The sequence below is a fragment of the Lissotriton helveticus genome, chromosome 5_1 (assembly GCF_964261635.1).
Source record: "Lissotriton helveticus chromosome 5_1, aLisHel1.1, whole genome shotgun sequence".
NCBI classification, from domain to species: domain Eukaryota; kingdom Metazoa; phylum Chordata; class Amphibia; order Caudata; family Salamandridae; genus Lissotriton; species Lissotriton helveticus.
Genome location: NC_136065.1, coordinates 2,055,872,733 through 2,055,897,005, shown reverse-complemented (window position 1 = coordinate 2,055,897,005; position 24,273 = coordinate 2,055,872,733). Strand labels below are relative to the sequence as shown.

General features: G+C 45.7%; 1 protein-coding gene across 2 annotated transcripts in view; it reads left to right on the top strand.

The window, feature by feature from the left end:
- LOC144756282 (uncharacterized) overlaps positions 1-24,273 on the top strand; it is a 444,819-nt gene that overhangs the window by 254,142 nt on the left and 166,404 nt on the right. For both annotated transcript variants that reach the window (XM_078645943.1, XM_078645942.1), the window contains exon 15: positions 11,499-11,603. In XM_078645943.1, the coding sequence (XP_078502069.1) occupies positions 11,499-11,603 (105 nt within the window). The remainder of the gene's footprint in view (positions 1-11,498; positions 11,604-24,273) is intronic.

The following is a 24,273-nucleotide window of genomic DNA, read 5'->3' as shown; positions in this document are numbered from 1 at the left end:
TACATCTGATTTACCGAATCTAGAATACCGAATCGGTAAAATTCGGTATTCTAGAGTCGGTAAATCAGATTTACCTACATCTGGGCCATAGTCCGCGAGCACGGCTGTCTGTGTGTAAGTGTGAAAAACCTGCGTGGTTCCATCCACCGCAGGAAACGTCACCCAAGAGTAAAATATCTCAAATGGTTAAACAACTTTAGCACATACAACCAAAATCACTGCTATGCCCTCCAAACCAACATTATACGCTTGTAAAATGATTGCAAACCGCAATGCGACTATGCTGCAGTATAACAATGTTAGCCATAGTGACACAAAGAAGAAAAGGGACAATGCGAAACGAAGTAGCACAACTGGGTAGTAATTCAAAAGGAAACCGTTTTACAAGATTCAAGCTTGAAAGACCTATGTAACTATAGGTAGGTTTGTCCGACACTACTATTATCCGGAAACAATAGTGAAGGGGTTAAGGACTGATAGAAGTACTACTCAAGTGTCATGTAATAAGACCACCATCGTTTGGGCGCCATGTCACAGGGATTCTGCTCATACACAGAACTGTGCATAGAGACTTGGAACCTCAGTAAATTAGGGTGTACCAAAACTCACCTTAGTATCCAAAATCCCCTACCAGACTACCAATCAGTGTCTCATTGGTTCTTCCATACCCCAATGATTAGACAACCCAGAACATGAAACTTAGAACAACTCAGGAAACGTAGAACACATGAACACTCTTTCGTTATACTCACATAACAGTCCAAAAGAAGGAGTAAATGAAGACACGTGCAAGTTTGAAATATTTATTTCTAATGCCGTGTTCTCAGGCATAGTATCTTAGCTAATACAAGCATACATATTATAAGCAACAAGGTTATCAGCATAGTTACTATTCCATAAAATACAAAGGGAGAAAGCATGTTAAAATGCTAAAGAGAAGAAGGCTAAATTGCACCTAAATCTTACCCTCCCTTGCTAGTTTATTATATTATATCTACAGAAGGTCTCTTGGGATTACACGGGCAGCCCCATACCTCTGGTCTTAGTAGAAAGGGATCACATCATTTTCTACACAAGCTCTCTGCATGCGAATGTTCTCCAAACTGTGTCTGCATGCCCTGCGCAGTGCATTATTAAACGCACCAAAATCAGAGGTGCCCACAGCTGCATATGTGTTATGTCTAGAACGTGCGCTGATCAGTCCGAACAACAACCACTGTGTTGAAATAACCTTGAAGACCTCGGCACTCACTGTTCAGACGTAGCTTACCAAGCAAGGCTGTTACTATAGGAAAACATATTATTCTTGTGTAAAGCAAAATATTCTCTAAACATTTATAATAGTGTGTGCCGTGTGCAAAAGCAGCAGCAAGGACAAAATGGCGTTTAAACTTTTAATAAGCTCATGCTAACCTAACACAGTGTAAAGGCAAGGCCGATCTCCATGACAGCGGCCTGTCATGACATTTTAATCATCAACACATTCAGGCCAGGATTCGGATGCCTAAAATGTTAACTACGAGTTGGACGACTTCCGACAACAGGCAACTGACCTAACTACCAAACTCAATAAGCGTGGTTACCCTGACATGATACTTACCAAGGGTTGCAAAAGAGCTAGGAATCAACCCAGGGAAGTACTCCTCGAGGAAATTCCAAAGAACCTAGCACAATACTTTTAACATGTGTCACCACTTTTAGTTCAGCGTCCAACGCTGTAAAGAAAACCATCAATAAACATTGGCGCATAATAAACAGTAACAACAGAAGATGGAAATAACCAATGTTTTCATTTAAAAGAGGCCATAGCCTCAGGGACACATTGGTCAACACACATCCAAGAGAAACTACAGAGAGAGCCTTTCCATCTGTGACAGACGAGTGGGGCCTACCAAAGGTCACAGGTCATTACCCATGCTCTAACTGCAGTATTTGCCTCATTATTTAAAAGTAAATAACTCCTGTTTGCCAGTAAAGTGAATGTGGGGACGAAAGCAGGCACTGGTGTACCTTTTAAAATACAGGCTAAATTCGGCACGTTTTGGTTACAAGAGCCATGCAATTGGATATTCCTACATATTAATGAGTGTTTCAGTGCAATCTTCACCATTTAAATAAACTTCCTTACCCTCCGTAAGGCATCTATAGGTAAATGGAAGCGACCGAGATAAACAGTGCCTAGAGGCTTGTATCTACCAATGGCATAGTACTTCATACATGCCTCGAACTTGAATAGAGGAAACGGGAGAGTTATTTACCCGTGGGTAAGCCACGTTGCCGAACTGGCTTCAGCCACTGAAAATGGTAAAGGTTCCAACTTCTCAATGTGTAACATGGAAAAAGTTGCATCTTTCATTGACATTAAACGCTGCTTGTCAGTCAAATTAAACGGGGCCAATAAAGATGAGGTGTTCATGTAATGCCATGGCACCTTGCCAGCTTTCAAGGTTTGCAAGGTCCATGCAAACTGCATAATGGAACGCAATTGATTCTGACCATGATATAAAACAGACACTTCATCCTGCACAATATCAACAACAGATGATACAATATTATCTAACGTGTAAATGCGGGAAGAGAGAGTGTTAATGCTGTTATCAACTGCTAGCACTTTTTCTAAATTAGCCTGATCTATAGCTCTAATGCGGGTAGCCGCCTCAATCTGGGACAGTTTCAAAACTTCGTTGTAAATAGCATATATCCATATCTTACATCTACCGGAAGCCGGGCCTTTCACAAAATCATTAAGATCAACATCGTCAGTCAGTTTAGATAAATGCAGCTTAACTGACGCCAAAGTGGAATGTTTGAGCCAACTCTGACATAATTTACCTACAGAATAGGTAGTCACAGAATGGCCACTTTCAAAACGGGGATCCACCCTGACCTGTGTATAGCCAGGAGCTAAACCCGGAAATCGATGCTGGCAAGAATCAGCACTTTTGTGCCAGAGCAACCAACCCTTGGGATCCAAACTGGATATGTTAAAGGAAGAATTCAGCAACAGAGCTTGTAACTCTCTGATCGAAAATTTAGTGGCATTATTCCAACCGGAATATTCGAGGATCACCTCCTCTCCTCTCGGAGCTGCGAGAACAAAAGGTGGGGGCCAGTCAGCCTCCACTAACAAAATGTCATAGGGAGTTGTAAGATTTTCCCAAATTACCTCTTTTATGGTACCTAATATGTCACCTTTGATCAAAAGGACAATGTCATAAAGTCTATCAGGGGGAGCTACTCTGGTATCAGCTGTCTCCACAACAACATATTGATCAGTCGATGTCACCTTCAGTAGTGGACGCAGGGCCTCTCGCACAATGGTAATCTCGCCGCGCTGTCCAGCAGGGTCAGAGCCCATGTCAGATTCCGAAACTGTGTTCTCACTATCTGTGGCATATCTTGCTGTTAAAGCGGCAATTTTCTTTTTCGGAAACTGGGGTCTCTTCTGTTAAGAATCGTCCTGCTTGCCTTTTCCGTCTTTCGGGCGGGGCTGGTCGCGAGTCTGCGGGCCACCCCTACCTCTTCCGCCGCCTCTACCACCGGACGATGAGGCCGATGTGTCCTGTAAAGAACGAGAAGAGCATTGATCAGGAACCTGAAACCTATCAGGCGACTTAATCGTAGTGCGGTCGCGCAAATCATATTCGCGCTCAGTAGACCCAGGCACAGGTGACTGGGGTCGGGACTCCTGTTTCTGCTGTTGTTTCCCCTTATTTTTATTTCTGTTCCAATTCGTCTTTGGAGCTCAGGGCTGAACGTCTGTTTCAGACTTTGCACCCTGGTTTTGCTTTTTATCTTCAGCAGTAAAGGGCTTGACACCTAAACTATTAAGGCCAATGGTTTTATAGGCAGCCGTAATAATTCTTGGTAACTGGTGGGGTTTTTCAGCATTAGCCACCTGAAAGTTCACCGCATCACCCTTCACATTAGAAAGGACAAGATCGGCTACTACATCAAATGTGCCAACGAGTCTCATTCCCAATTCAACCGCAGCCTCAGGTCCATGTTCGTCCTGAACACATTTAATGACCGTAGGAAGGGCAGCAATTGATGGAGTGCCGAAGCACCTCGTGTATACTGCCGCAAAAATTCTCCCCCATGATTTACATTCACCGGCTTCTGGTACCAAGTCTTTGGGTAAACTAATTGTAAGAATCCTGTATTTTTCAACGGGAGTCGAATTAGGAAATACTGCTTCCAGCTGGTCAAACTTCTCGGCAAGCCAAAAAGGTATATCATCCTTATCTTGGGGACGCCTGCCCATAACTGCATTGACCATAACAGGACTCAGCTTCATTCCTGCTGGTCCAGCTGAAAGGGCCGCAACACCAGGGGCCCCACCTTGTAAATTGCGGGTAATATATTTAACTAGGGCCCGAATAACACTACAAGAAGAGTTATACAGGAGCCGTAATTCAGCAACGGCAACTTACCCCGAACGAGGGTGCGGGGTGAATCCACCCAAAACCGGCCAAGAAGCGCCTGGAATGGACAAAGGACCCAATCTAGCAGCCGTTACCACGTGGGGAAGGGCGCCATCAAACCAAACTCGGTACTGCCATGCCGAAATCGGAATCTCCTGTGTCCTATAAGGAACATAGGGCCAGATGAAGGTCGGCAAATACCGGTCGGTAATGGGCGACTTCGGCCGTTACCGACCGTTATTTGCTAATGGAGATGTAGGGGCCTTAAAACATACAGAATCGGTATATTTACCGATTCTGTAAAATAACGAATCGGTAAATTTACCGAATCGGTAAATCCAGATGTAGGTGGCACTGAAAACAGTGCCACGGGCCATTACCGATTCGTTAATTACCATGTAATTCTATTGCATGGTAAATAACGAATACCTGTGTCACATGGCACACAAGACAAAATCAGGGGTGCAACAGGGTGTCAAAGTGACACCCTGTCACCCTTGCAAAATCAGTAATTTTACCGAATCGGTATTTACCGATTCGGTAATTGCCATTGATTCCTATGGGCCTGTAGGCCCATAGGAATCAATGGCAATTACCGAATCGGTAAATACCGATTCGGTAATTACCGAATCATACAGATTCGGTAAAAATTACCGAATTTTTACCTACATCTGATTTACCGAATCTAGAATACCGAATCGGTAAAATTCGGTATTCTAGAGTCGGTAAATCAGATTTACCTACATCTGGGCCATAGTCCGCGAGCACGGCTGTCTGTGTGTAAGTGTGAAAAACCTGCGTGGTTCCATCCACCGCAGGAAACGTCACCCAAGAGTAAAATATCTCAAATGGGTAAACAACTTTAGCACATACAACCAAAATCACTGCTATGCCCTCCAAACCAACATTATACGCTTGTAAAATGATTGCAAACCGCAATGCGACTATGCTGCAGTATAACAATGTTAGCCATAGTGACACAAAGAAGAAAAGGGACAATGCGAAACGAAGTAGCACAACTGGGTAGTAATTCAAAAGGAAACCGTTTTACAAGATTCAAGCTTGAAAGACCTATGTAACTATAGGTAGGTTTGTCCGACACTACTATTATCCGGAAACAATAGTGAAGGGGTTAAGGACTGATAGAAGTACTACTCAAGTGTCATGTAATAAGACCACCATCGTTTGGGCGCCATGTCACAGGGATTCTGCTCATACACAGAACTGTGCATAGAGACTTGGAACCTCAGTAAATTAGGGTGTACCAAAACTCACCTTAGTATCCAAAATCCCCTACCAGACTACCAATCAGTGTCTCATTGGTTCTTCCATACCCCAATGATTAGACAACCCAGAACATGAAACTTAGATCAACTCAGGAAACGTAGAACACATGAACACTCTTTCGTTATACTCACATAACAGTCCAAAAGAAGGAGTAAATGAAGACACGTGCAAGTTTGAAATATTTATTTCTAATGCCGTGTTCTCAGGCATAGTATCTTAGCTAATACAAGCATACATATTATAAGCAACAAGGTTATCAGCATAGTTACTATTCCATAAAATACAAAGGGAGAAAGCATGTTAAAATGCTAAAGAGAAGAAGGCTAAATTGCACCTAAATCTTACCCTCCCTTGCTAGTTTATTATATTATATCTACAGAAGGTCTCTTGGGATTACACGGGCAGCCCCATACCTCTGGTCTTAGTAGAAAGGGATCACATCATTTTCTACACAAGCTCTCTGCATGCGAATGTTCTCCAAACTGTGTCTGCATGCCCTGCGCAGTGCATTATTAAACGCGCCAAAATCAGAGGTGCCCACAGCTGCATATGTGTTATGTCTAGAACGTGCGCTGATCAGTCCGAACAACAACCACTGTGTTGAAATAACCTTGAAGGCCTCGGCACTCACTGTTCAGACATAGCTTACCAAGCAAGGCTGTTACTATAGGAAAACATATTATTCTTGTGTAAAGCAAAATATTCTCTAAACATTTATAATAGTGTGTGCCGTGTGCAAAAGCAGCAGCAAGGACAAAATGGCGTTTAAACTTTTAATAAGCTCATGCTAACCTAACACAGTGTAAAGGCAAGGCCGATCTCCATGACAGCGGCCTGTCATGACATTTTAATCATCAACACATTCAGGCCAGGATTCGGATGCCTAAAATGTTAACTACGAGTTGGACGACTTCCGACAACAGGCAACTGACCTAACTACCAAACTCAATAAGCGTGGTTACCCTGACATGATACTTACCAAGGGTTGCAAAAGAGCTAGGAATCAACCCAGGGAAGTACTCCTCGAGGAAATTCCAAAGAACCTAGCACAATACTTTTAACATGTGTCACCACTTTTAGTTCAGCGTCCAACGCTGTAAAGAAAACCATCAATAAACATTGGCGCATAATAAACAGTAACAACAGAAGATGGAAATAACCAATGTTTTCATTTAAAAGAGGCCATAGCCTCAGGGACACATTGGTCAACACACATCCAAGAGAAACTACAGAGAGAGCCTTTCCATCTGTGACAGACGAGTGGGGCCTACCAAAGGTCACAGGTCATTACCCATGCTCTAACTGCAGTATTTGCCACCTTACATTACATACCAAAACTCTAGACCTTGAACCGAATAAGGTGTGGACACAAAAAGAACACATAAACTGCAACTACACGAACGTGGTATACTTAATAACTTGCCCGTGTGGGTTGCGATATATTTGGGAATGACCACACGAAAAATTAAATTACGCATATGCGAACATCACAGCAACATTAGGTGTGGCCGAGTGACAACCAAACTGAGTAAACACTTCCTACAACATAACCACACTACTAATGATATGAGGTGGACTGTGATAGAGCAGGTCAACAGTAAGAGGAACACCCAGAAAACTCTTTTTGAAAAAGAGCGAAGGTGGGTTTATCGCCTTGGGACAAATACACATGGCTTAAATGATAACATCCCCTGGGCTACTGTCATGCAGAATTGATTCTCTGATCTGGTCTTGGGGTTCATCGTGGCCACTTGAGTTTCCTCACATCAAGAAATGACCTTTTCTCACACCACTACTCACACCTCCATCTAGCCATTGAACTATGTGCACAATGATTTCTTTGTAGACTTCAGTGAATTTTCCCTTCTTTGGGATGCAGAGCACTATCTGTGTTTCCCCACCTGAAGGTGTGACTAAATTCACATTCATACCTCCATCCATTAGCTGTCTATGCACACACTGACTTCTTTTGATTTTACCTCGCTTTGAGTCATACCCCCCCCTATCCTTATCTGGTGGCCTCACTTTTCGTTCATTGTATTTTACTGCAGCTTGAGCCTGTTGCTGCCTTGTTTTTTAACCAAACACTGGAGCTCTGCATTCCTGTGGTTACTTGTTCTATTAAGGATTGCATGAGCTTTCTTTCCGGTAATGAGCTCATTTGAGCGGCTCAATGTTGTTGTTGTTCGTGACCTCGCTAGCGTTGCCTTGACAACGCCCGAGTTAGCCTTGTCACATGGAGAGGTAATCCACCTCCTGATTGGTGAGCCGTAGAGATATTCATCTACTACCGCCATTGACTGGCTCCTGTACGAGCACTTTCTTAATGTCTTTCCGATTGAACAAGGATGATGACGTTGCCCTTAGTTGATTGGCCAATTGCTACCTTGCAACCAAGCATTGACGTTGAGTGTGGTTGATCACTTCACCGCATTCTCTCAACAGTAACCACGCCCACCCCGAGCCTCGCGCTCATTCCGTGATGGGTTCCTTCCCCTTTTTGCTGGGCTTTATTAACAGCCTCCTTCGTACACCGGAGAGGTTTCTTTCAGGCTCCAAATGGGTGCCTGGCGGACAGGGCGTGAGTAAAAGCATTCAGCAGATAAGTACGATCTTGTGTGATGATTTTGTTTTTTTCAGTGTGGTTTTTTCTAATTTCAGTTCCCTCTTACATTCTGTCTCCTAGGGTGTGCCACAGCGCCTTCTCCCCCCTCCCGAGACCCATGGTGCACCGAGTGTTAGCACCTTTTGTAAGAATTGTTTATTGTTTAATTACCAGTGCACCAGCTTGCTTATTAGACTGGTTAGATAGTCCATGTACTAGTCAGTAACCTTTATTTGGCATTTAAACACTTCTCTGCCCACGACTCCTTTTTTATAACTCACGCCACCAGGCTCAATGAGGGACTGCGGTCCTTTGTCTTCTCACGAGACCCAGGCTAATTAAGTAGGCGCACGAGTTCACTATTTCTGACACTCTTGTCCAAGTTATGGTTACCTGAGCACCCCGAAGAGCACCCGAGCATCTTAATCTCGTATTGACATTCATCCAGGGCATACTGAAATAACTTCCTTTGTTGTTCTTTGTCTCCTATATGTTTGTTTGTCATTTTTTAAACCATTTCGTAATAAACTTGGTTCCTCCTCTAAATGTGAGGGAATCTTTCTAGTGTTTTGATTATTTTTAGCACTAGCAACCTCTGGTCAGGGTGGGCCTTAGCGTGCCCATACCGCCGGGGTTCACTATCACACTACACTAGTCCCGACGAATGCCTGACGAATTGTTCAACTAAAGGCAGAAACATGTTGAGCGACACCTAGGGATAATAGCGGACTTGTAATTTGGTCCTTTATCCTGCACTTGTTTTTAATTATGCCTAATTGGCAAAACAAATAAAAAAATGTTTTGACACTATTTGGACATTTTTTAATTCACTTATCTCACCCTTCACCAATCACTTAACCAGCTCCGCAGTAAACTGGCGTCGCAGCACACTAGGGTGGCATTCGGCCACTCCTGGTGGGGAACGATGATGAAGCATGTCACCAACTAGTTGTTGAGTGAGGGCCTTCTTAAAAACCTACGTGGGGGGGAGGAGCTACGCTAGCAACCAAGATGGCCGCGTAAGCTCCCGGCTCCGCCGACCTCCGCCAGCAGCTCATGAATCCTGATATTTATCCTGAATTCGAATCAGACTCCCATAAGGCTGATGGGTTGCTGAGATTAAAGATGCAATCCCAAGATTTCCATCTTCTCGACAGACGAAGTTATACCGTGTTTTCATTCTCGGACTAACCCAGTGTGGAAGCCGGGGCCTCGCTTTCTAACCCATCCGGGTTGGAGTTGAACAACATCGGCTGCGGGTCCAGGACGGCGTCCGGTCGCCCGGAGTGGAAGAATATCCTGACCGGATTGGATGGTGGTGCGGTGGTCGGATTGACTGCACGGACACGGCGGCGAGACGTGCCGGTTGCTGTGGGAAGGGGTCCGTTGCCCGGTGGCCCTGTTGGGCCCCCGGGTCTGGTGGCTTGGATCCTCGCTGGCGGTGATGGTGCTCAGACCGCGAAATTGACGAGTGCCCACTGTTAACGTCGGCCCTGCTTGTGCCTGTTACCCCGGAGTAATCGACCTCAGGGGTTCAAAAGATCTGCTTTGTCGCTTTGTGAGAGGAGATGGAGCGAGAGAAAGGTACGCCGTCGCTACAGACCGTAATGACCGCTATTGGGGCGCTTCACTCGCAGGTCACCGCCGCCATCCATAAAATGATCGTAACAGCCGAAACTATGTGTTTGAGACCGGACGCCGATCCCTCGATGGATTTGAAACATGTTGTTCTACCCGCGAAGCAGGACGTGCCTGATACAGAGGGCCCCGTGCGGAAACCAGATCTGGTGTGTTTTGTCGGCCCCCGAACAACAGACAGCGAGTCCGGAACTACCGAACAAACACCATATTCTATCCCGATGCCGCCCAAGATGGACACAGCCAACCTCATAATCCAGGATAATTTCTACAGCTGTTTCCGGAGTGATTTATTATTCTTTTCTCCCCAGTTGGTTCGAATACGTTCTTGTAATCTATTGTCGGTGGACAGACATCTCCGTCTGATTCGTGGACTTCGAATATTATTACTTTGGACTCGATCCTACTGCACTGACTGTGACTCTTTTGAACGCTTTGACTTTCTTCTCGAGATGGCGGCCCGAGCGGTGAGAACTCGCGTGAAAAATCGTAGCAGCCAGGGTTGAGTGTAATCGTCTGGGTCTGAAACAAAGGCTTTATTTGACAAGGGGCTTGTAGCCAAAATGATGCGGGAGTTGGACGGTTCTCTTAAACTCCCCCGTTTGGTTTTTAATTGCGGCTTTACAATGTCTGACTATATCTAGGGGGGTCAGATTCTGGCAGGGAATAAAGGGGACCGGGAGCCTGTATGACATCTCCTCCTCCACTCTTTTCCTTCCTTTAGGTTTTAGTTGTTGGGCGACAGGCACGCTGCTAGTGGGGTTAGGCCGTAGCCATTGCAGGGGTGCAGGGTGCGGGGAATGGGGGGGGGGGGTTATTTGTCTTTATTTAGTTCTATGGCCTTTTTTCTTTCCTTCCCCTTTTACGAGAGGTGATATGTCCATTCTGAGTCTACTTTTCACATATCTGGGTGTCTACTCTGGTCTTGTTTATCCTGTATACGTGGGTGGACGGGCCTTGATAGTACTAGCTTAACGGGGTTGTTGACTGTATTGATTTTCCGTTCGATGTATACCTGTTCATGTTGACGCCCCACGCTTCTTGTATTGATTATATCACATTGGCCTACATACCTACGCACCGTTGCAATGTATTCTATTGTATGACACCTGATATGTGTAATATTTCCTCTTGTTTTTCTTCTTTAAATAAAAAGATACATTAAAAAAAAAAACTAACGTGGTTTTATTCACTAGTAAACGCTACAGTGAATATGGATACGTGCTTGCTCTCCTATCTTGAGTTGGACATTTGTGACCCGTGTAGATTCTTTATGTTACTAATCTCGTGGGCAAAATGCTCTACTGTAAAATACTTTGGGTGTATAAAATGTATCCTATTCCCAAGTGGCCATCTGACATATGAGGCTGTATCCGCCTTTATGAGGTTGTTGCCTGTGGTTCATTATTTGCTTATTGATAAATGGATATAAAACTAAATTCATATGTTTTCCCTCTGTCGAACCCAATCAGCATTTAGGGTGTTTATTGTATTTTACTTGTTTACATTGATGCTTAATTTTATATCTTCCGTTTTCTTTCCAGCTCGGTCTGGTGAACAGAGAGAGTCTGAAATAACGACATTCAGAGTTAACGCCCACTGCCTGCATCTGCACAATGTTCATGTTTATGAGCATGCCAAGCCACACGGTAAGAAAATGATCATTATATTAATATATTGGCTTACGTTCAACTGGGGTACCCCCACGCTATATCGCCTCTATATCGACCTATCTCTACTTGCCCTCCTCCACGTCACTTTCTAATACATCCTCCGAGGTAAGTTATGTAAAACAAGTTAACAGTATCTTCTATTGAAAATGGGGAGGGGAAGGGGAATACCCCTTCAATCTCCCAAGACAAGAAAGGACAGGCGATGTGCCAGGATCCTGTTTTTCCCTACGGGAGAGGCCGGCATCTTCAGCTGTTCTTTTTAGTGCTCTTCAACTCTTCGGGTCGTGCCCGGGCCAATGGCGGGCCTGTCCTTGACCGTCATTGCCAGGAAGAGGCAGGGCAGGGCCACCTCCTTGTGCTTTGCAATTTTGAACTTCTTGGGTCCAGCTACTCCACTGTAAGGTACTGTGCCTCTCTAATTATTCTCCAAACCGTGGGAGCCTGGTTGTCCATACTTCTTTTCTCAGTGGGACACCTAAAGTCTTTTAAACTGTCCCATAAACTGTTAGCTGATTCAGCAGGTAGACTCCTAAGCCCCCCTGGGCCACCTACTTCCATTATTTGCTATTGTCTACCTGATGACTATCTGGTGCCTGAGGCCACTCAGTGTCTGCTTGTGGACCGAGGGTGAGGGTGGGAGACGTTTTTTGGGGGGGGAGTGGGGGTGGGAGGGGGCTCCCGACATAAAGACAACATCTGAGTACTACGCACGGTAGGGCTAAAGACCAATACGGGGCCTCTCCAACATTCCCCCCCATTCGTTTTGCAAAGCCATTTATGGGGTAAAGTAAATCTGTTGACTGGGGGGGGGAGACACATGCAAATTGATCAAAGTAAAACTGCCCCCAAGAATGCTGGGAGTAACTGTGTCATAGTTCGCATTGACAACCTTTGGTTGAGTGCGAGGAAATTTTAACTCCGACCAGATCAGCCCCATTCTGTACACTGGAGGGGGCTACACCCTGTTCCAATTTGAAGCCCCAAAAACATATCCCTTCAATGTTTATTAAGCCAACTACCCGCAGTACCAAGCTGAATCAATCTGCTCCAACTACAACGCCAGATAACAGGGGGACTGGGTTCTTAGTCCAACTTGAAATCCAAATAGCCCTGGAGTCCCAGGACCCCCACCTTTCACTTAGTAATATGTTTTTACCCCTCCAAGATCAAAGTGAGGACCAAGGGTGCAGGGTGGAGCATGAGGGTGATAGTAGGGGGAGGCTGAGACTACTGGGGGGGGGGCACGGTGGAAGTATCCCGTCATGCAAAGGGACATCTCTGCTCGACTCCTCTGCCCTAAGAATTATAACCGACCTGAGAGCTGAAGTCAGTATGCTAAAATCCGCTATCAAAGACCTTACAGGCCAGGTTAATCTTCTTCTAGCTCAAAGTTTAAGCAATGTTCAGGCATCCACCCTGCCCTGTAGACAATGTGTTACCTCAACCTCCCTAGTGCAATCAGATTTTACTCAAGTTCTATTTAGCATTCATCGACCTTAAGACAGCTTTTCATCTTGTTACTAGGAACAAGCTCGAGTAAGTATTAAATGATATGGGCCTCCCCCAAGAGATTCTATCACTTATTATTCGCCTTCACGAGGCAAACTTGGCTAGGATTCGCTGGGGTTGCCAAGGCTAGCTTACTGACCCAATAGAAAGCAACAGGGGGGTGTTCTGGTGCCTACACTTTTTTCTCTTATTGTGAAAGGTATGGTTCAGTATCTATCATGTGGAGGAGTGTGGCTCAATGGTTAGAGCGGCAGACCCTGATGCAGAGTTCTGGCCAGGGACCAGGGTTCGATTCCTGCCTCGGCGCGGTCTCGGGCTCAATTTCCTCGGACCTGTTAATTCTCGCCTCGGTGCCTATTCTAATCACGGGCCCCACGCTGCAACTCTGGGCAATAGCTTGCTTAGCCTCCACACCGGCCCCAACAGCGCTAAGGATGCCTGGATTCACCCTGGGGTGCCCAGGAATGGACACTTCACAGGGAAAGCCAGGAGGGGTTCCACAGCGGTATGAGTATCAGCGCCAGGAAGCCGAATAGGCGACACCGCAAGGTGACCGTCTGGTGACAGTGTGCTCTATAAGTACCATGACATTTACATTTACATTTGACATTTACATTTATCTGAAGTCCCGGTGGAAAAAGTGGTAACCCTATTGTAGATGACACTCTGTTACTATCCAAAAACACCAGCCGGGCTTCAATTACTCTTAGATCGTTTTTCTTTGATTCCCGGGGTCCAGAGGTTAATATCACAAAGACAAAGCTTTTACAGCTTAACCCTCACAAGTCATTTAGAGGTAAATTGACACTAGGGGGGTCCCGTTGGAGAGAGTGAGCATCTTTGTTTACCTGGGTATTACCATCTATGAAGATCTATCATGGAAGCCCCATGTAGCCAAACAGACCCTCAATCACAGACAACTAGTAGGGGCCTTGATTAAAAAACACAGAACCTCCTTTATCAAACCGGTGGTGGCAGCCCCACTCTAGATTTACGAGGCCAAAGCTGCAGGCTCCGCACTTTACGGAAATGAATTATGGGGTTTTGAAAAGATGGATACCCTTTTTGAATTCTAATAATAAGTTGCTTAGGTCCCTGGTCTCCCTACCACAGAGCACACCGCTACATCCATTGAGGCAGGACCTGGGTAGACCCTCCATCACAGAGAAGGCCACGTTACGCCCCCTAGTGTTCTGGTTGAGTGTAAGGTCCACCCCATAGTTGTCCTCGTATGCTGCTGCCCTCGAGGAAGTCATTGCACTTGATCACTTTAATAAGATTGGTTGGATCCGTGATTTGAAATCCTTGTTAAGTGCAATAGGCCTAGAGGGCTACAGGGCCTCCAAGGATCCACTACTGCTACCTAGCAAAGGCACAATCAAGAAGCACTATTGGGACTGGGTAACACAGGATTCACTTACCTGTTCTTCATGGGAACACCTAACTATGAAGTGGAAAACATCTTTTACAACGAAACTTTTACAACGCAGTGCTTTTACAACGCAGGTTTTACAACGAAAACCATTACAACGCATTGCGCTGGGGGGCGCTCTAGGATAGGGAATAGATTTAATTTACTATCCAACACCTTCCCTAGTGTCCACGGGGACTGGAGTTGGAATAGTAAATTAAACTATTCACTATCCAGCACCCCAAAGCGCTATGCGTTGTAAAGGTTTTCGTTGTAAAAACTGCGTTGTAACAGCATGCGTGGTAAAAGCATTCGTTGTAACGTCATACATCCTATGAAGTTCATGAATTTTAAGCTGTCCGGTTCATTTGAACAATATTTTGAAACAATTACCATACCCCAGGGCAGGAAACTTTATATACAGTTCAGGTTTAGTTCCCTTCCCTTGAACATATTTACTGGTTCCTGGTGGCAGGACACTAATACCTCTAATTGTTTGCCCCAGCTGTCCCTCTGCAATAGACTCTGCTGCCTATGTTATTTTTGTGTGTCCCAAGTATTCTTGCCCGAGATGAAAATGGCTGAGGCTAATTTGTAAGCAATTGGGCACTCAACATTATGCCGAAGCCCTCTGTATTTTAAGATCAGAGCCTAGTCCGGCAATTGTTCGCTCTGTTGCAAAGTTTTTGGGATATATGTGGGCAATTAGAAAGCACTTGCTGAATGTGAGAGACCATCTTGCACGTTTATAATCTTTTCTATTTAAACAGCTTTTATATTGCATTTTTTTAAACAATGTAGCTGCTTGTAACTTTCACATTTGGATTGACAAAATCGTCTCAGACAACTCCAGTCCGAATCGCCGCCAGCCAGTCCGCCGAAAAAGAAAGCCCAATGCCCCCTGGTACACCCAGTCCCTCACTGAAAGCCACCTCCAATGTAGGATCCTAGAAAGGAAATGGAGAAAAACTTACGACGAAGCCTCTAGGCTACTCTACATCCTACAGAGGAAACTTTATCTCTCTAGCATTAAAGCGGCCAAAAAGGAGTACTTTACCAAAGCCATAGAGGAAGCCCAGCAAAAACAACAAACGGTCTTCTCTATAGTTAAGTCCTTCACTCATCCCAAAGCACTCCTACCTGAAATTCCTCCATCCCAAACCCTATGCAACCAAATTGCTGATTTCTTTATAGATAAAATCGCCAACATTCAGAAAGATTTCCCTCAACCCCTTACTACCACCCATGACGCCGTTACAATTCCCTCCATCTTCGGCAGTTTCTCACCAGTCTCCCTTCAACAAACTCATAAGGCTATCTTGGCCTGCAAATCGGGAGCCCCCACGGACTCATGCCCCCCTAGCATTCTCCACCATCTCATCGAGGCTGTAAATCCCACGATTAACGCTATTATCAACGAATCCCTCGAATCAGGCATCGTTCCCGATGACTGGAAAAAGGCCATAGTGAAGCCTTTAATGAAGAAGCAAAACAAATCCCCTACTGACCTCACTAATATGCGCCCAATTTCTTTACCCACCGCGCTTGGCAAAATCACGGAGCAGCTAGTATATGGCGAGTTAAAAACCTTTGTAGAGAATAATCACCTTCTGCACCCCCAACAATCAGGGTTCCGTCCCGGCCACTCCACTGAAACCACCTTGATTGAACTATCTGATTCTATCAAGTTCTTGCAGGATGAGGGGAGACAGGCTGTACTCATCCTGCTTGACCTAACAGCAGCGTTTGACACCATCTCGCATGCCATTCTTATCAATAGAATGCGCGAGATTGGTGTGACAGATACTGTGTTGACATGGATTACATCGTTCCTGTCCAATAGATCCCAAACGGTTTCACTAGGTCCCTACCTCTCCAGAGAAAGACCAATTACATCAGGAGTCCCCCAGGGGTCCATACTTAGCCCTCTTTTTTTAACATTTACATGACCCCCCTCCTTGCACTGATAGAATCCCACGGAATCCTCGTTACATCGTATGCTGATGACACTCAGCTTGTCGTCACCATCGATAAAGAATGCACGGATGCTGTCTTTAGATTTAAGAACTGTCTCTCCGAGGTCTTCCTATGGTTGAATAGTAACCACCTCAGATGTAACAGTGCCAAGACTGAGATCATACCCCTAGGGAAAGACTTGTCCTTTTCCCCAAAAGACTGGTGGCCAAAAAACTCAGAAGCCCCGCCGAGTGCGGTTTCCTCGGCACGCAATCTTGGCATCCAATTCGACGCATCCCTCAGCTTTGATGACCATGTTCGCATCACTGCCGGGAGCTGTTTTAGTCTTATTAGAACACTGAAGAAATTCTTTGACTTCCTCCCCATCTCAGCCAGAAAATCAGTCGTGGTTGCTCTAGTCCTCTCCCGACTTGATTATTGCAACGGACTAATGGCAGGAGTGAAGAAGTCCACCCTTAGGAAACTGCAAGGTGTTCAACACGCGGCTGCCAGACTCGTTCTTAAACTCCCCAGAAGGTCCTCAGCCTCAGCAGCCCTCAATACCCTCCACTGGCTACCTCTTCACAAAAGAATTTTGTTTAAACTTCTATTCACTGTATTTAAAGCCACTAGAAAAACAGGTCCCTTGTACTTTACCAAGCGCTTTATGTACCACAATCCGACACGCTGCCTGAGATCCTCAGGAACCAACCTTGTCGTTATCCCAAGATTTAAGTTAAAAACGCGAGGGGGGAAGACCTTTTCCTTCTTAGCATCAAGAGCTTGGAACAACCTCCCCGTCAACCTTAGGCTAGCTGCTACTGAGAGCCACTTCAGGAAACTCTTGAAAACCTGGGTATTCCAGCAATCCTGACTCCTCAGTTTTCGCAGCCATCTGATTCATTCATCACTATGTTTCTTTTCTCTGCACGCTCAGCGCCAAGATGCTCCTTCCGGAGCGATAGTCGCGCTTTATAAAATCCCATAAATATCAAATATCAAATGTTTTATGTATATTTGAATTTTTTAATCGCTAAGGAGCTTGCGGATAATCCTTGATTAAAGCAAGCATAGAGGGCCCTGCCGTCCAAATTGGGAAAGTCAATGGCTTTTGCTGTCCTCATGCCATATGTGCTTTTATGCTCATTTACATTTTTAAATGAGTCCTAGATAATGCTCTGGTTGATATTTTGTTACAGGTTCTTGGTGTTTTTTCTCCGGCTTCTTAAATTGCTCTGTATGAATTTACTGCATTTGCACGTTTAGGGTCTACTACCGAAATAAAGTTTTATGTTGATGATGACAAGTGATGTAGTGGATACCATGTAGTGATAGGGAGATATAGTGACAGGTGATGCACTAACATACAATCTTCAATGGATAAACGCTAAACGCCGACCGCCAGCCGCCCCTCCTCACCCTCTCTGGTTCAATCAGCGCTACCACGGCTCTCAGACGACAACTGTGACTGCGAAACCTGACTGTGTAGCGGCCGGGGGTGAAGGCTTTTTTTAAGCTGCGAGCACCTCTGCTGCAGTAATCCCCTCCAAACGGGGCCGCCTTTCTGTGGAGAAAGCAGAGCAGACAGTAGCCGAGCATCACGCAATTTGGAGCCACATAACTTCCGCAAGCCGTGCACTGATTAAGTGAGACGGGAGCCGCAAACCTTTTTCCTGGGTGGATGGGGCTGTGAAATCCGCTATCCGGAGTGGTGGGAGGTACTCCCCTCAGAGCCCCAGTGCCCCAAAGACCCCCTAGGTGCAGCTGGTGCCTATTGGGGGCAGCAGGTGTTGCTCGCTGCAATTCCAGAGCAGTTTGGAACCCATAGGCGCCCCTAGGAGTGGCAGTGCAGCGCTCCAGTGTGGGGGAAGACACAATCTCTTTTTTTCTGGGTGGCAACGGGCTGTGAACTGTTGGTTGACGTGGAAATCACTAATTGGCTACTATGAGCGAGCGACCTGAGGCTTAGTGGAGGCAGCTGGAACCAGCAACAGCAGTAATGAGCTCAGGTGCCCAGGTCCCCAGGTGAGCCTCAGAATCCATTTGTAGAATAAGCCAGGGGCGGCCGGAGGATTTAGTGTGCTGTGCTGAAGTGAGTGCGTCCTTTTCTGAAAGCACTACTGAGGGGGTTAATTTCACTCCAAGTAAGCACTATTAATCACACCTTAAGCAATACTGAGCGCTTCCAAAAGCATGCGCTCAGGAAGAGAAAGGGTAATGGGCCCTCCAACAACGCGTTCACGGAAAGCTCAAGCACCGCGAGTACTAAAAAAAGCCAAAGCACAGCCTAAGGAAATATACCAGACGCTTATTTCACCAATAGCACTGATGTTCGGAAATTCCTTCAAAGTCCCGCACAAATTTGATTTGTTGAAAGATCCGACTGGGGCTATGATGTCAAGTCAAATAGATTCAGAAGCAATTAATCTACAAGCCCCATCAAGCCTATAAGTAATAAGGAAATTACCTCACTTCCTCTTGAGCAAAAGCAAGATTTTGGCATAAAAGCAAACAATGCAGACTTAGAGTCCAATAGATCAGAGCAAGCTATAGACCATACGTTGAAAGAAAAAACCGACGCTGAATTATTATGTTTCACTTCGCACTGTCAAATGTTAAATGTCATCGGCCAAAAGGATTACATGGGTCATACTCACCCGGAAACTATTGAGGTTTCAAAAAACGAGTTGGTGCTTGAAATACCATCTGTGACACCTGTAAAAACAATAGCTCCCAGAAATGTACCAATCAAAGTTAAGGTTGAAATAAGAAAAAACATTGTTCAAAGTCAATTCTACCCATTTGTCAATTTGTCCGTAGAAGGAGTCACAAGACATAGCTTAGGAGCAACTACCGATGATAACGAAAGAACATGCATCTCCTTTGCCAGAATCAGCAACGATGGAAAAAAATGAGAAAGATATACATTTGGAAATAAACCGTCACGATCAGAGTAAACAGAGAAATGATGCACTAATCCAACTACCTATCCAATCGGACTGAGCAAGAAAAAACACCACCAATTGGCAATTGGGCAAAAGGTAATAATGGAAGAAAGATTACAAGTTCCAGTAGCCATGAAAAATAAAACTGAAATCTTTCAACTTGATATCGATAACAGGTCAAATTACAATGCTGAGGACGGGGAAAAGGAGTCTATGGATATCAAACAGAGTCCTCAAGGGGAGCTCATCACGAAAGCTATAGAAAAACACGACTTGGGGTCCTTTTGGGACATCTTTTATCAAACTTCAACACTAACTCTTGAAGCATTGACTCTCCAGTCGAATAAAACGGACATTCAAATAGAAATACTCGGTACAATGGCACAGGCGGTGGCTGGAATAGACCACAGACTAGCTGAGCTAAATAGTCTGATAATTAGAGCACAATCCGACTCAGCAACTACCTATTCCGGAAGTCATTAATACTATATTGGAAGACGTGAAAGCCAACCTTCAGTGGAAAGATGCTAAGAAACCAAATAATAATGTAAACACGGACTTAAGAGTAGAAAGGAATTTTATAATAACAACGGAGTTAACACCTATAAAGGATTTAGAAACTCAGGAAGGATTATTTCCTCCAAAAATCCTGACAAGACAAGGTGAGAATAATATTCCAACAGGAGGTGAACTTTCTGTCCAACTTTCAACAATTCCTACTGAAGATCAAGGGTTTAATGCAGAAGACTTAACATCTTACACAATTACAAAAAGACAGAGGAAAAAACTCTGCAAAGCAAGACACAAAATTAAGATGGAGAATCAAACAAAGTCACACTTTCAGGCGGAAATGCAGCGAAATGAGTCTAAAAGTGAAAAATGTCATGTGGAGGAAACTACTGGACAACAAAAACCAAACACATCTAATGACCAGTTTTCATTAGGAACGTCAACAAACATCCAATACTTTGATATCTTTGTGAAACCAGCCAAAATTTCAAAGAAAAAGAACCTATAATGGCGAAGATTTAGTAAGTGACAATGTAATGCTTTCCCCTATTGACCGAATTGAGGAAAGGAAGCAAGTGCAACCAGACAAGACTATCAAACAGCAGCAGGGGAGCTGCTTTGAGGAAAAAATAGTCAGGGAGGATATCCAACGGAGGATACTGAAGAAGAGAGAGCATAAAACAAGTCCACTGAAAGAGGGAAAAGCCAATGCCCTGGAAGTTTTAAAAGAAATAGAGCATACAAATAGCAGTAACCAGGGCCAACATTCACCTTATGGTGATCGTCATATAGTGTCGAATTTAAATGGGAATTCAAAGCAACCAGTTTGCAATCTTCCTTGCTAATCCAGAGCATGAACCAGTGCGACATTTGGAACGATTAGACTCAATTGAGGATAGAAATCCATTATCAAAAATGGACCATTTAGTTATTGTTAGAACTGGGATTTCTGGTTGGCTAAGGCTTACGCCACTGGTAAAGGTAGGTACACACTACTCAATACTAATAAACCAGGGCTCGACAAATCCACTCGCCCGCTCGCATTTGCAAGGGAGAATGGATGAGGACGAGCTATTTTTAAGTCCTACTCGCCCTTTCTGGCGAGTAGGAAGTCAAACTAACTTTTGTCCTCTGTCTTTGAAAACAGAGAAAAAGTGACAAGATAACACAATTTAAAGGCATTTTTATTGCTCACAAAGGGAATGAGCAATAAAGATGCCTTTAAATCTTGTTATCTTGTCACTTTTGCTCCGTTTTCAGAGACGGAGGTCAAGTGGGTTGCAGTCAGGTCCAGGGGATTTTCCATGGTACTAGACCTGCAGGACTAGTACCATTTTTCAGGTTTGTCGAGCCACATAACCTCTCTAGTATAAACTCTACTAGGCAAAACACAACCACCTAAGAATAAAATACATTTAGGGGTATAAGCAAGAACACATTACACATGATGCATCACAACATTCAGAGGTGTAGGGAAGCAAAACACATGATGCATAAACATACATTTAGCGGTGTAAGAACAAGGCACATGATGCATCAAAACACATTCAGAGGTGCAGGGAAAGAAAACACATGATGCATAAACATACATTCAGCGGTGTAAGAACAAGGCACATGATGCATCAAAACACATTCAGAGGTGCAACACAGGAAAAACACATGATGTATAACCAACACATTCAGAGGTGTAAGAAAACACAATTGCGCAAAACATCAACTCAGACAATTGCTATCATAAACATAGCAAAATCACATTGTGCAAAAATCACATTAGGGCCTGGCGCCCTACCCACATACCAGCCCCCTGGCCAACTGGCCATCCAACAAGGGGACTCAAAAAGCCCTGTGTCCAAAATGTCAGGGGTGCGCCACCGGCGCAAAACCTAAACGTTGCAGGTGCCCACTACTTGCTGGGCACCTAGGAACAATCACACGGGCCTAAACGCTGCAGCTGGCACTAAGTGCTGCGCAGCTGTGGATGGCCTGGCACCGCTGTGCCACCTTTGTCCCACACAGGGACTCTCTCTCCCTTGGCGCCTAAACGGTGCAGCTGCCCACTAATTGCTGGGCAGCTGGGAACTCAACAAAACTGCGACAGGGCCCTCACTGGCCCTGGGACAGAACTGCGCCACTCACAGGAGCCTTCTAGGTTCTAGGGACAAATAGTGTACACATTGGAGCCCACAGGAGCCTCTCAGGCTCCCAGTAAACAAAGGCCCCTATGAGCCTCTCAGGGCTCCAACAACAAATGCACCAAGGATTTGGTGGAGTCCCTTTCGGGGGACTCGAACTACAATACTGCCCCTGGGAGCCTTCGGGGCTCTGAAAACAAAGGGGCTGCTTGAGCCTCTCGGGGCTCGGAACATGAAGGTGCGGCTTGAGCCTCTCGGGTCTCTGAATTCAAAGAAAATGCCCCCACGAGCCTCCCTGGGCCCGCAAAACAATGATGCCACCGGGAGCCTCCCTGTGCTTCCATGAAGAATGCCCCCCGAAGCCTCGTGGCTCCAAACAACAACAATGCGCCCGAGATTGCGCTACTGGGGGGGGGGGGGAGGACACCGGCAATGTGTCCCGACGCCCCCCTCTCCTCGGCAACACTCACCGGGTCTGGCGGCGGCTGGGGAAGGAAAGCTCCCGCTCCTCGGGACTCTCTGATGCTGCTGCTCCTCTGTCACGCGGCCAAGCGGCGGGGCGGGACTTCCGCCTTTTCACAGCAGTCCTTCCGGGTCGCCGCGGGCAGCACGGCGGCCTTCCCCCAGCACACACAGGCGGCGCTTCGAACTAATGAGGGGTGGGCACCCTCGAGGCAGCAATCCAGCGGAACAATGCCGGGTGGGCACCGACCTTAGCAAATAAAGCGCTCCCAGGCGCTAGCAGGCATAAAAGCGCTTCCAGGTGCTTCAAGGGGAATACAGCGCTCCCAAGCGCTACAACAGCAAAATAAAGCGCTCCCAGCGCTAAAGGCAGAAATAAAGCGTCACCAGGCGCTAGGGGTGAAAGGAAAGCGCTCCCAGCGCTAGGGACAAGGCAGAGCGCTCCCAAGGGCCACAGGGAACAAAGAGTCCTTCAGGAGTCCAGGGGCTGGGCAGGGCCCAGGGAGGCAAGCCTTCCCCTGGGCCCAAGCAGCAGCACGCCCCTGGCAGGATTCAAGTTAAGAACAAGAACATTTTGGAAGGGGACACAGCCCCTTTTTATACAGCAAATCCCTTTGTCTCAGGGTGCAGGCAATGTGAGAACCAGCTACAACTGCTTACAGGGAACTCCATTCACTGGCCAGGCAGGGACATCAGACGCACCACAGGGGGTGGAGCCAGCATTGTGGCAGGCAGGCACAGCCCTATTCACTCCCAGGTGCTATCTCCTCCCACCACTCTAGTTGCAGATGCAGTCATTCAACCAAGGGCTGACTCAGACAACCTCCTGGGGGCTCCCCAGCCCCTGTCACCCTCAAACCAGACAGTCAATCCACAAGCAGGCCCAGGCACACTCCTGGAGCCAGGCTCCAGCCAATCACGTGCCAGCAGACTCACTACACACGCACACCCATGTCTAGAAGTGGCACTTCCACACTAGACACATTGATTCCGCATACATCATCACGCAGCATTCAATCTCATGAGTTCGCACATACCAAACTCGACCCTGCACTCCCCACACATCAGGAACTACCATGGTCACACATATTCCCCATGCATTCCTATGGGAGGGCAGGACACTCACCACACAGACACAGAGAGCTCACACACTTTACACTGTACCACAGTGAAAAAGTGCGCAGAGGCCTAAAATCACCAACACCAGGTTCCAGAAACAGGCTAGGAAAAAGCAAAAAGTTTCGGGGTGAACCTGCCAAAAGGGCCAGGTCCAACAGTTATAGTAAGACAAGGTGAGCACAAAAGAGTTATACACAAAGCCCACCAGGAATCGATGATCAATCCAGAAAGGGAACTGCCTGTCAAAGGGTCGGAACAACTGATTCTCAAACCTGTATACGAATCCCGAGGTCAGCAAGATATGTTGAACAGAGGCAATCTCTTGCGTCTCTTTAAATCGATACCTTCACTAGCCAACATGTCGCCAAGTGACATTTATTGTATTGGTTTCCTACACAATCCTGATGGTTCTCAGCCACTAACAATAATAACTGTGATATCATCCTCTTTAGCCGAAGAAATTATAAACGAGCAAGAAACCTTTCGGAATTGGGGGATAATTATTACCAAAGTCAAACCAAAGGAATACCCGATACCACTGTTAACAGTAGAAAACCAGCAATCCAGTGAAAAAGGAATACAAGGCATCCCGGTTTTCTCAG